General features: G+C 43.3%; 1 protein-coding gene across 1 annotated transcript in view; it reads left to right on the top strand.

Moving 5' to 3' along the window:
* LOC138982833 (zinc finger protein basonuclin-2-like) overlaps positions 1 to 11,403 on the top strand; it is a 50,680-nt gene extending 39,277 nt beyond the window's left edge. Inside the window, exons 3-6 of the mRNA XM_070356227.1 lie at positions 4,063 to 4,400; positions 4,820 to 5,868; positions 6,264 to 6,994; positions 7,468 to 11,403. Of these exons, the coding sequence (XP_070212328.1) occupies positions 4,063 to 4,400; positions 4,820 to 5,868; positions 6,264 to 6,994; positions 7,468 to 8,391 (3,042 nt within the window). The 3' untranslated portion in view covers positions 8,392 to 11,403. The remainder of the gene's footprint in view (positions 1 to 4,062; positions 4,401 to 4,819; positions 5,869 to 6,263; positions 6,995 to 7,467) is intronic.
* The last annotated feature ends 1,887 nt before the right edge of the window (positions 11,404 to 13,290 follow it).

The raw sequence follows: 13,290 nt of genomic DNA, 5'->3' as shown, positions 1-13,290 counted from the left end.
TGAAAATTGTAATTAAAATTATTTGTTTATAAAACGATCCATAATTACTTTTATTTTATTCTTCATCATGTTCTGATTAAAGCATATAAATATGTTATATTCGGATTAAAAACAAGCTCTGAAAATTAAAAATATAAAAATTATGATTAAAATTAAATTTCTGAAATCGTTTTAAAAACAATTTCATCTTATTCCTTGTCGGTTCCTGATTCCAAAGGCATATAGATAGGATATGTTTGGATTAAAAACACGCTCAGAAAGTTAAAACGAAGAGAGGTACAGTAAAGCGTGCTATGCAGCACAGCGCAACCGCTACCGCGCTAAACAGGCTCGTCACTTTCACTGCCTTTTGCACAGCGACGGACTACGGTCATTGTGAAAAAATGCAGTGCGTTCAGTTTCATTCTGTGAGTTCCACAGCTTGACTAAAATTTAATGTAGTAATTTCGCCTTACGCGACTTGTTGATTTTTCAGGGTTTCTTAAGTTTGACTTTTTATTTTTTAGAATATTCACACCTATCATGTCAGAATCTGATGTAAATAAATTGGCTTCGGCACACAAACACGCATACCTCTGCACAAATAGATTGTCATGAATAAAGACACTGGTTGCAAGGATGAGAGAGAGAGAGAGAGAGAGAGAGAGAGAGAGAGAGAGAGAGAGAGAGAGGTAGAGAGAGAGGGGTAGAGAGAGTGACACACACACACACACACATATACACACACACACATAATTCTGATTCTGATTCTACACATATATAAAATCGTAAAATATCTCCTCAATATTCCTCGTTTCAACACCACTTGTTTTTCTTGAGGTTGAGGTGACATTTTTTTTCTCGCGGTCAATGGTCAAATTAGCGAATTCGTCTCTGGCACAGCGAGAGTCGAAATGCCAGGCGTGGGTCAACGCATCGGTCATCCTCTCTTGGTCCTGGGAATGGGGGCAGGGGTCAAGATAAAGGGTCCTTGTGACCTTTTGGTCACTTCTGCACATGGTCAGTTTGTCTCCTGCTGACATGTGTCTCGTCCCTCCAGATCGTTCGCCGTCATGTACCTCCCACTTTGTTTCACAGGAACAAGTAGGACTCGTGGATCGTGCGTTATAATGTCTTCGACATATAGTAAGTGGCACCAGGACGGTTGGACTTATTGTGTATGAGAGGGAGGGGCTTCCAAAATAAGGTGGGGGGGGGTAAAGAGGTTGGCCAGCTGTTGTTGAAATTTAGCTTTTGAAAGTGATATTTTGGGGTTGTCTTTGAGAAAAAAGGCATCAGTCCTGTCCTGTCTTCTTCTCTGTATTGCAGAAAGCTGAAAACATAATCAAAATGTATATGTATAGAGCAATATGTATATGCACATATTCGAAATCTTCGCAAAGACAAAAAAATTACCAAGACTTTAGCTATCGCTTCCTAGAAAGTTTTGCAGATGTCAGACTGTTGACCAAATGAAGTTGGGTGTTGCAATAATGTTGTTGCAATTGCAGCCCATTTTCAAAGCTGGGTGGAATGTGATAATGCGAGAGAAAACACATAGAGGAGAGAATTGAGGAAGCAGAGGATAGGGGCTATGAAGTGAGGAGGGAAGAGAGGATGAAGAAGGAGAAGAAAGGACGTGGGGAAGGGGGTAGATGAAGGCGACACTGTGACGGGAACCGAGCTGGGGAGGGCGAGAGAAATCTCTCGCACGACGAAACAGGACACCCGCGAACCGAGACAGAGAAATCCAGAAGAATCCTGCTTCTGTCAACATTTCTCCAAACTACCCCTCCCCCCCCCCCCCCCCCCCGAAAAAAAGTCTTGCAAAACCAAGGTCACGGGTCAAGGTCGTGGATCCCTTTTTTCCCGCCACTGTCACAGGTCGCGTCTGCTAGCGGGAGATTGGCGGCAGCGACACAAGGACCGCCATTCAGCGCGCCAGGCCATCTCCTGCGTTGGAGATAAATTTCTGGCACATGGCAGCGCGACTTCCGCTGCGGGAACAAACAGATCTTGGTTGTCGCGCGCTGATAAGAGAGCACGAGCGCGTAGCGTTTTGGACCCTACTGCTGTCGCCCTCTAGTGAGACAACAATTAGTTTGTGTGTTTGTCCGTGATGAAATGGGCTGTTAGTTGCTTTTTTCTTGCTAAGGTGTGGAGAAAGAATGAAAAGAAAACGTCAGTTTCATGGCAATAAAGTGTGTGGTGGGTAAAAGGCAGAAAGGAGTGACTGGGGCTACAGTTTGGTTCGGGTTTCACAGGGTCGTACGGTACTGTTTTAATATATGGAAATGGCGTAAACCTTTTTTCTCCATCAAACGAGCAGTCTATTCCCGATAGGTCCGGTTGGTATGCGGCCGGTGGTACCTTTTGCATTTGTGTGCTTGTGCGAGCGTCTTCGTACTTTCATGCGTTTGTACGTGCGTTTGCGAAAGGCTTATGTATCCTCAGCGGATTATGACTTTATTCAGTTATTCTGCAGAAAAACAGAAATGCTGGAGAAAAACTGTTTGTTTCTGCAGAATTTCTGCATAATGTCATCTTTCGCGAGAGCAACGTTTTTTTCTGCAGTAAAACAGTTTTACTGCAGTAAAATTGAAATCAAGAATGCTGCAGTAAAATGGTGATGTTGTTTTACTGGAGAAAAACTGTTTACACTTTTTCTTCAGCATTTTGGCATTATTCAGTTATTCTGCAGAAAAACAGAAATGCTGGAGAAAAACTGTCTTTTCTGCAGCATTTCTGCATAATGTCATCTTTCGCCGAAGCAACGGGTTTTTCTGGAGCAAAACATTTTACTGCAGTAAAATTGAAATCAAGAATGCTGCAGTAAAACGGTGCTGTTGTTTTACTGCAGAAACCCTGTTTACACTTTTTCTGCAGCATTTTGTACTGGCTCATTATAATGTTGGAGCACGCGAGCCCCCCTCTGTCGAGAATGGACTCATCCAGAATTACCAATAGCCTTCTGATTGGTACACTGCGGAACAAACTATTATACTATCCCAGGGGGCGACGAATACAAACGCTACTTTACAAGGTCGTTCGTTTTTCACCAGAAAAACTGTCACAGACTACTCTGAAGAAAAGGTTAATCGCAATAATGCTGCAGAAAACCAAGTAAACATTATGCTTCAGAAAAACTGTTTTACTGCAGTAAAAAACGTTGCTTCGGCGAAAGATGACATTATGCAAAAATGCTGCAGAAAAGACAGTTTTTCTCCAGCATTTCGGTTTTTCTCCAGAATAACTGAATAATGTCCTAAACCGCCAAGAGCCAGTACAGAATGCTGCAGAAAAAATTAAATGTAAACAGGTTTTCTGCAGTAAAACAACAGCACCGTTTTACTGCAGCATTCTTGATTTCAATTTTACTGCAGTAAAATGTTTTGCTGCAGAAAAAAAACGCTGCTTCGGCGAAAGATGACATTATGAAGAAATGCTGCAGAAAAGAACAGTTTTTCTCCAGCATTTGTCTTTTCTGCAGAATAACTGAATAAAGTCATAATCCGCTAAGGATACTTATGCACATTCAGTATAGACAACCACACAGTCCCATCAGTGTCGGGTTCTGAACATTCTATGAAATGAGCTCTCATGTGAAATATCCACTTTTATTTGCGAAAATAAACACAGAACATCGCATTTACCAGAACATCACTTCCATGAAAGCTACCCTTAACCTTCTTCACTCTTCGTTAAACTTTGGTATACATGACAGCAGCGGCCACTTTCTCACTTTTGTTTATGTAAAAGAGAACCTCGCTTTCAACAGAACATCACTTTATGAACACCGCCCTTAACCTTTAGCCACCCTTAACCTTCAGCCACCCTCAACCTTCATCCCCCTAGCCTTCAGCCATCCTTAATCTTCAGCCCCCCTTAACCTACAACAACCCTTAACCTTCATCGCCCTGGCCTTCAGCCATCCTTAATCTTCAGCCACCCTTAACCTTCAGCTATCCTTAACCTTCATCACCCTAGCCTTTAGCCACCCTTAACCTACAGCAACCCTTAACCTACAGCAACCCTTATCCTTCAGCCAACCTTAACCTTCTTGTCTCTTTGTTGTGTCCACAGGACAGCAATGGGCACGTGCTCGACAAGTGGAGCATGGCCACGCGCGACGAGGAGCACGTGATACTGCAGCAGTTCCTCAGGTTCGGCGAGACCAAGGCCATCGCGCAGGAGATCATCCTGCAGGACACGCGCGACAAACAGGACGCGTACAGCAAGCAGACCACCAGGGCCGAGTCCGAGATCAAGAAGTTCATCGAGCGCAGCAACCTGTCCATGCAGAGCTTCATGAAGCTGGACCCCAGCAGGCAGATGTTTGCAGGGCGGCTTCCCTTTGTCCCGTCAGGGGCCAGGCTCCTCACCTCGCCTATCATCACGCCTTCGCCTTACTCGCCGTCCAGGTAAGAACATTCAAAAGCATAAAATAACAAGTCCGTTATTTCTCGCTCGGGTCTCACGCGCAGTCAATATCATTTTTCTGCATTCTATTTTTGCTTAAAACGTTATTGCATACTTGTTTTTCAATGTATGGATTTGCCTCTAGAGCCTGATATTAATTTGGCGAAGTTTACTTTACAAAACTCGCTGCACGAAGCTTTGGCGCTGAATTTTCAATAAAAAAGACTTCTCAAAAGTCAACTTTGGGCGCAATTAAGGACAGCTTTTGTAAAAAAAACTGTTTGTGTGATATTTACAGGGATAACGCAGAGCTTTTTGTGTGATATTTACAGGGATAACGCAGTGCGACCGCTCAGCACAACCATTGTTTTTACATTTATTGATTTGCCTTTAACAAAAGCTTTTTGTGGGATGTTTACAGGGATAACGCAGTACGACCACTCAGCTTGACCACTAGCCCCGCGGCTTCGTCCACCCCTCTGTCCACACCGCCCATCAACCGTCTCCAGGCCTATGAGTTCCGCCGCGAACTGGCCAGCTCTGCGAGCCCCGCACCTAGCCCTAACTCCTCCTCGGATAAGGTCACACTAGCGACCAGCTTAGCCACAGGGATGTCCGTGCCCACTGTCGTGTCCAGCATGGCCGCGATCACTGGCCGCAGGTCACCCGTGATGGAGAGTCCGAGGAATCTGAGCACCACCCCTTCTTCAGTGCACTCTGCTCCCTCGCCGTGCGTCACGCCTCACAAGTCTCAGGTGCTGGAAAGCGGGGAGCTGAGCACCGGCTTCTCAGATTCAGACGACGAGCAGTCCATGGGAGCTATCGACTACTCCACCCGAGATTCCATCTCCCCGCACGATCCGGACCGCAAGATCTCCGCCGCGGCAGCTGCGGCCGCCCGCCACCATCGCAAGTCCAGCAACCCCATCAAACGCCACTGGATCCCCAGCGCCAACTTCGGCCACACGCTGATCGGTCCCAACGGCAAGAAGCGCGTGCTGTGCACGGCCTGCAACAAGACCTTCTGCGACAAGGGCGCGCTCAAGATCCACTACAGCGCCGTGCACCTCAAGGAGATGCACAAGTGCTCGGTGGAGGGCTGCAACATGATGTTCAGCTCGCGCAGGTCCAGGAACCGCCATTCCGCCAACCCCAACCCCAAACTCCACATGCCTCAGAAGCGCAAAGAACTGGAAGGCCTGGACGACGAAGGGGAGCCTATTTGCTCGCTGTCTTCCCTCACCACCTCTCTCAGCAGCACCCTCAGCTCCTCGCCTACTATGGTGGTCGCTCCGGGCCTGGTCGCTGCGCATCGTTCGCTTGAGGCGGGCGGTCTTTTGAGGGCGGATCCTAGCTACTTCATGGAGCTCGGGGCCCAGTTTCCCTTCGCCGCACCGCCTGGAAAGCGCATAAAGCTTGAGAGTCAGGAGGCGCCCACTGACCTGAGTGGTGGATGTGGTTCAGAGAAAGGTAAGGGTGTGTGTGTGTGTGAAGATGCCAGTGTGAAGGTGGTAAAGAGACAAAGGGAATGGGGGGAGCGTCCGTTTGTGTCAATAAGTGTGTTCGTGGATGTGTATTTGCTCTTGTTTGTGTCTGCATTTGTTGCAAAGATTGAGACAGTCATCTGGATTATTCATCGCATTTTAATGTTTAATTTTAAAACAGAAACCGGCAGTTTGTACAGTAGTGGTGAACACATAGTACTTGTACTAGAAAAGAGTTTTAAAAAAAACCCAGAGTAAAACTGAAGTGGGAAATAAGATAAACCTGCCATTTGACAAGTAGGTACGCTCTTGATATGAGATGATTAGACATGAAAAGTACGTTAAACAACCTCTAAACAAAACCCTATCTCCATTCAACAGGCAAAGACAACGAGGAGGAGAAAGGAGCACCTTCAGAAAGCGCCGCTACACCAGGCTCACACGCCAACGAAACGAAGGACACTGAAAACATGGAAGTTGAGATGGAGACTGACGTCACGGCGGATGGTGACGACACAGCAAAAAGTGACGTCATGACGCAAAGACAAGGCTGCAACAGACGCAAGTCCAACGCTCCCACTCGCTTCGCGCAGAAAGATGAGCCCGTGATCGTCAGCGAAGACCACTCACACAACCAGGAACGAAGCCAACTGCCCATCAATCCTTTCTCAGCAAGACCAACGGAAGAGTCACGAATCATCGCTGAAGCAGACACAGCCAACGGATCTCAAATGCAACAACAACCCCAAGACACTGCCAGCGCTGAGGAGGGTCAAACCTCTGGCGAAAACAAACAAGGCACAGGTGCTATCCACTTTCCTCAGATCGCCTCTCTCCTCCTCGCCTCCAAAGAGCAGCGGGAAGACGGGGAAGAAGATGACGACGATTCTGACGAGAACGAACTCGTCATCAATGGCGATGTAGACGACAGAGATGACGAGGAAGAGGGGGAGGAAAGAGAGGAAGAGGGTGAGGAGGCTGCTACTTACGACGACAACGACCACAACCACAACACCGTGTCCAGGGAGGATGGGGGAGAGGATGGAGAGTCTTGTGGATCTGTACCATCTCCCTCATCTGACGGTGGAGCGTCGCTTGAAGTCAGCAGTGAGGTAAGCGGAAACCCTTTATTCTTTTCCTGTAGGGTATATAGCTAGTCGTTTTTGTAAAGAGTGCATGATGAGCCGGTGAGGTGTAGATGGGTCCGAAAGAATGAAAAGCTCAGAAATGGGATACTCTAACGAGGTTTTGTGTGTGTTGTGTTTGTGTTTGATCTGTTCGCTTGTAATCTATGTGCTTGTAAACTATGCGCAAGTGTGTGTGTGTGTGTGTGAGAGAGAGAGAGAGAGAGAGAGAGAGAGAGAGAGAGAGAGAGAGAGAGAGAGAGAGAGAGAGAGAGAGAGAGATTATGTACGTCCACTTACACTTTCCGTATGTCCGTCAACAAGCGTTTCTGTCCTTGTCCCCTCATCCACACCAGTATCTCTGTCTCCTCTTTCAAAACAGTTTCGTACCTTCTCTTGCTTTGTCTCTCTTCCCGCATGGAACTAATACCGAGGTATACACGGTTAGTTGTGTTTTGCAGGTGTACCTGGCCAAGGACAACCCCAGGAAGTGCGCGCTGTGCGGGAAGCTGTTCCAGAACCAGTTCTCCGTCAAGATTCACTTTCAGAATGTCCACCTCAAGCTCATGCACGGATGCACGGTGGATGGCTGTACAGCGGCCTTTCCCTCAAAGCGCAGCAGGGATCGCCACAGCTCCAACCTCAACCTGCACCGCAAGCTCATGTCGGGTGGGGAATCCGGGCTCGACAGTTCTGCTGACCCCACTCTTCGAGACGATATTCTTAGCACCTTGTACGGAGCGACCCAGCTGGTGGCCGTAGCTGCTACCGCCGCTGCTAAGAGGGGCGGGGCTCTGAACCTTCAGGCGATTAACTCCAATGGCTCTGAGGAGGTGGCTGAGCTGAAAGGAACAGCCACTCTCCCTGCCTCTGATTCTGTAGAAACTTCCCAACCAATAGGTGCTGCTGCTTTGCCTCCAACAGAAACCGACGATGATGAAGCAAAAACAGACGCACATTCAGCTGAGACTGAGATGACTCAGAACGGTGGCAACGGCCACTCAAGCGAACAAACAGAGGAGCAAGGGGAACAAGAAGAAGCAGAGGAGGAAGAGGGAGAGGAGGAGGAGGCTCAAGGCAACACAGATTCCACAGCAGCAGGAAACAAAGAAGATGAAGCAGACAAAGCAGAAGAGAAACCTGCTCCTACGGGTCGCCGCGAAGAACCCATGTGCATCTCGAGGAAACCAGTGTGCTGTGGGATGACGTTCCACACGGAGTCTGCTCTGAAAGAACACTACGACCTGAGCCACCCCTCACAGCCTATCAAGACCGGTCACACTGCTGCCACTGAGACCCTCCTCGCCTCTCGTCGCTCTCGCCCTCGTCACAAGAACGGTCTGCATCGTCTCGTCTCCACAGGACGAAAGAACGGGTTCTCTTGAGGAGATTGGATGTTAAAAATCAAGGTTGGAGGTTAACAAGAATGCTGTGAAAAAGCCACAGCAAGTGTTAGAATTGTTATTTTTCCGAGGAACTAGTTTCTGGTATATGTGTAGACAATGCATCAAGCGCTGGCATGTTGGTGTATTTGAACAGAAACAACCTGTATTGACAAAAACAAGTCAGCAAGATTTCTTCAAGGGGCGCAACAGAAAAGTTGTTTTCTGAAATGAAGAGACGTATGATGCAATTAGCACCTGGCTTGCAATTTGAAACGGTATTTCTCAATCAGATTAATGAGATGAATAAATCGAAGAAAAACCACGAAGACGTGCTTCGTCCTAAGAAACAACAAGCACGGACTTTGATCTGAAACTAGTGTCTTGAAACTGTTCTCTTGAGAACCAGAAGATTTCGCTGTGGATAAGATGTATCAGACTGTGAAGAAAAGCAGAAAAATGTGATAGACTTGTTTTGGACACTGCGAATGCAGTGTGGAGATACCTTGCTGCGAGGAAGGATACGTTACGAAATGTGTCTGTACACATATGATTTCACAGCAGACTTTTACACAACATTGTGCGGTCTTGTACATGACAAAACAGTCTTCCTGAATTATTTGACGTCCCAGAGACAGTATATAGTGCCTCAGTGTGTTTTTCAGTTTACATGATGTTTTCATAAACAATGATGCAAACTGAAACGACAAATGAACTTTGCATCTTTCATTCTCACATGGTAACACGTTTTTCACCAAGAACTTCAACACAAACGATTGCAAACAGTTAAACGCAATTTGATAGCCTCCGACAGCGGATATGGTGTGTTTCTCAGTGCTAATGAAAGAATCTAATAAACTTTAATTAGTCATTAAAATGCAGTACGAACAAGTTGACTATACATATTGGAATACATGTATGATCGGTAGGATGTATGCTAATTTCCTACGTATGTGGCGTTTTGTGACAAAGAACATCGAAATCGGTGGTCAAAATTATGAATGGGCCTTCAATTATAATTATTTAAAATTAAAAAAACGGTTAAATAAAATCACCAGCATAATTAGTCATGATGAACTTTTCGTTCCATATTGGGAGTTTCTGAAAAGAGAAAAATATGCATAAAACCTGGCACAAAAAGAATCTTCTAACACAAGATCTTTCTGCCATGCAGACAATTTTTCTGTGCTCTTGCTGAGGATATCTCATCGTTGCAACGGAAGTACAAGTATACTGAGTTCAATTTATTTTAAATCTAGTCATCAACCATTGGGAGTTATTAAACTTTGGCACAAGTCTAGTCTCCATGCCTCGAGCAGTATTATGACACAGTGCAATCAACCATGACTGTTTTCTATGCATACACGATTTTGATAACATTGTTCTATTATTTTGATTTGCAATATACTTGCATAAGGTTTTGTGTATAATGTTTTGTTTTTTCTATTCGTGTTGGGAGGACCCGATTGTCTCGAGTATTTTGTTGACTGCATAGATATAGTTGATCTCAGCCGTTGGAATCGTCTCAATGCCTTTCAGTAGTTTGATTACTGATCACTTATATCGATCACTTTTGATCACTTGTACTTCCAATGATGCTTTGAAATGTTACTTATGCATGGTGTCATGAACAATATAGATCACCCAGCAATGTCTGCTGGTCATGCAATTATTTCATGGAATCAATTTACCGCGGCAATGTACTTAACACATGTTATGTTTTGGATGTTTTTGTCTCACGAATTAATTGACATTTTCCAGAAATAACTCTATCAGGATTTTTTTATGCGCTGTGGAAGAGTTATCAACATTCAATTAAATTCAATTCAAGATAATGTTATTATCTGAATGAAGACACACAGACATTTTTCGTTTGGCTCCTATTTACAAATAACATCGCACAAAATCACACTCTCGAAACATTATAAACACATACAATTTACACATCAATACACACATAACCTAAATGCATTTTCGGCTTCACGTGATGGCTTTTCCTGTCGAAATCATGCTCATGGAGCTCATTATTCATTGTGACCCTATCGGCGTGTGTACATTTTTGCCTCACTGGCAAGGAGTATAACTTTCCCACAGTGCATAAGAACCCCAACAGAGTTATTTCCAAACATCGTCCGGTGGAGTTCTGGAGTGCCGGAACTTCTCTGTATTATGGCTTGATTGTAAATCTGTACATAATGATATCGTATTCAATGCAAACGTACCAGCATAGTTTTAGATAACGAGTAACATTACGTTTTTAGATCTAATGAATATTTAGTACTTTTGTGACGTCAGTAGAAAATGAAAATGTTGTTTGGTGCGATTTTCTGTGCATGTGGACATATGATTTGTGAACATATGATTTGTGAAACTATGCAAAGTCCTTATAAGTTATTAATGCTGTTTTGTTTTCATTTTATTTATTTGAAACTTCTGGCGAATGCTTTGGAGAGGATTCGCAAACCTCATGTGTTTACCAAAATGACAAGTTCTTCTGATCAAAGTGTCGGATTAGCTGTCCTTCTTTTGTCTTATTTTTAAGTTTCATATTTTCTCCAGTTACGACCTTGTGTGGGCAATGTATAATGGAGAGAGATTGGAAGTGAGGATTGTTTAACTTTAAACAAAATCAGTGATGCTTAAATTACTGTGGATGGTGTAAATCTAGTCATGGTACGAAGGTGTGCTCAAAAACTTGCTAGCATGAATGTAAACGTGCGTGTGTTCTTGTGTACAGTGTGTGTACAGCATAGTACCGGACTTGGTTTATTTATATTTATGCAAGTAACATTGATGTTTACTCAGGAATAACGGAGAAAATGTGTGTTTACTAATTTATTGAATTAGTCTTAGTCGATGTGCCAATGTATCATGTAAAGTATACTTATATATATTTCGTGTCGTGCTCATCGATGTGATTATTTCAACTGTTTGGTTGAATTAGTATTTCAGTTTTTGTTTTTGTTGTATGATGGCTGCCTTAGAATGTATTAAATTTTGTACAAGCACAAATTACTTCTCCTTTTGATTGTTTTTCCCTTACTTTTTCTGTGTCTTCTACTTTTTCTGTTTCTTGATATTTACTTTAATATCTATCACTTTCAAACTAATCTTTGTGTTTACTTTAGTATCTATCACTTTCAAACCAATCATTGTGACTACTTTAATACCTATCACTTTAAAACCAATCATTGTGTTTACTTTAATACTTATCACTCTGAAACCATTAATTGGCTAGTTCAAGGCGTTAAACTTCAAAACATTCAAAGCTTTGACGTATGCATTCTACAAACTCTACGACTAGTACGTGTAACAAAGAGTTCATGGCCCTTGGATACCTAAAATACCACATTGCCTCTTCAATCCCTTGTAGAACTTATTTTGAAGAACGGAATCTGATAGCAGTAAAACAAAAGCAAAACAACACACAGAGACAAAAACAACAACAACAACAACAAACCCAAGACACACCCCAAAACAAAATACCCGCACATGAAACCACCACCAACAACAAAAACGACGCCAAAACAAGTGACACATTTTTTTTAAACAGCAAAAGGCTATATAACAATACGCCGTAATCACCACAAACTACATTAACAACAACAACAACAACAACAATGGTACTTTTAAAGTCTTCGTAGCAGTTTGGACGAATTAGCATTACTATGGCAGGATGGCTTAGGGTTAATGTGAAAGAGAAAATTCCATGCAAGACACATTCCAGATGAGATAACGGTACCCTGAACTTGCTTAAAAAGGGGCAGTGTGCATTAAATCCACTCATCTTTTCAAAGCGCAAAATTTCTTTGAAACATTAGTGAGGATGCTTTCTTATTTGTCCATATATACTCTCTCTCTCTCTCTCTCTCTCTCTCTCTCTCTCTCTCTCTCTCTCTCTCTCTCTCTCTCTCTCTCTCTCTCTCTCTCTCTCTCTCTCTCTCTCTCTCTCTCTCTCTCTCTCTCTCCCCACTCTATTTCTGTTTTTCTGTGTTAGTTGTTTATTATTTTGTTTATTTCTCTTCTTATAAGATATGAGTTTTTTGTTTTCTTAATGTCTGTCCCAGATTAACCAGTCTCAGTCTAGCTGTGTGTGTATATTACAAATTATTTGTGTGGAACACAGTAGTCTCAAAAGATGTATTTTTGAATAACGTATTTATTTTGGTATTGTCACGATAACATATATGTCGTGACGCTAGTAAAACGTTTTGTTGCTGGTGTCAGATTTTTGTTGAAGAGTATAGCTTTGCATGTTGGACATGTAGTATCATTCATGTACGCTTCAGTCATGTAGATAATATTTATAGAAGGGCCCAGTGAAAATTTTTTTAGTCAAGTGCAGTGTTTTGCATTTGTAATCTGGATGTGAATTTTTTTTTTTTTTTTTTTTTTTTTTTTTAATAGGTTAGCGCGACAGCACTTTCATTCGTGAACAAAACATCCTGTTCCACATTTAGTACGTTAATCGTCATCGCTTTGTTTTTCAAATTCGAGTAAGTATTCGGAGGAAAACGATTTGAAGTGTTCGCTTACATTGTGGCGCAAACGCTACCTGAATCTTTTGGTAATTCATTATCATAGCCTTGAGAAGTGATGGTATTCGTTCTAAATAAGTAAAGAATTTCACGAAATATATATTTTGACAGTGGGCAGACAATACGTTAAACGCTTCGCCGTTATAACCATTGCATTAACGCCGTCTAAATGATTGGAAGTTTTATTTTTGGGGCACGCATGGAAGAAAATAACGCATCAGCAGCAAGACAATAACTGCCTGACAGCCTTGAAAGGGCTTAGATGCGTCCGATAGGTCGTCTTTTAAAAGCCGCTTTGCACGAATGTCGCTCTACAGATATTGTCATAGATATATCCTACTTTCTTAATGTTTGCGGAGTAGTC

Source organism: Littorina saxatilis, linkage group LG1 (genome assembly GCF_037325665.1).
Source record: "Littorina saxatilis isolate snail1 linkage group LG1, US_GU_Lsax_2.0, whole genome shotgun sequence".
In the NCBI taxonomy this organism is placed as follows: domain Eukaryota; kingdom Metazoa; phylum Mollusca; class Gastropoda; order Littorinimorpha; family Littorinidae; genus Littorina; species Littorina saxatilis.
Note: the sequence above shows the minus strand (reverse complement) of the source record. Positions and strands in the feature narration are given on the sequence as shown.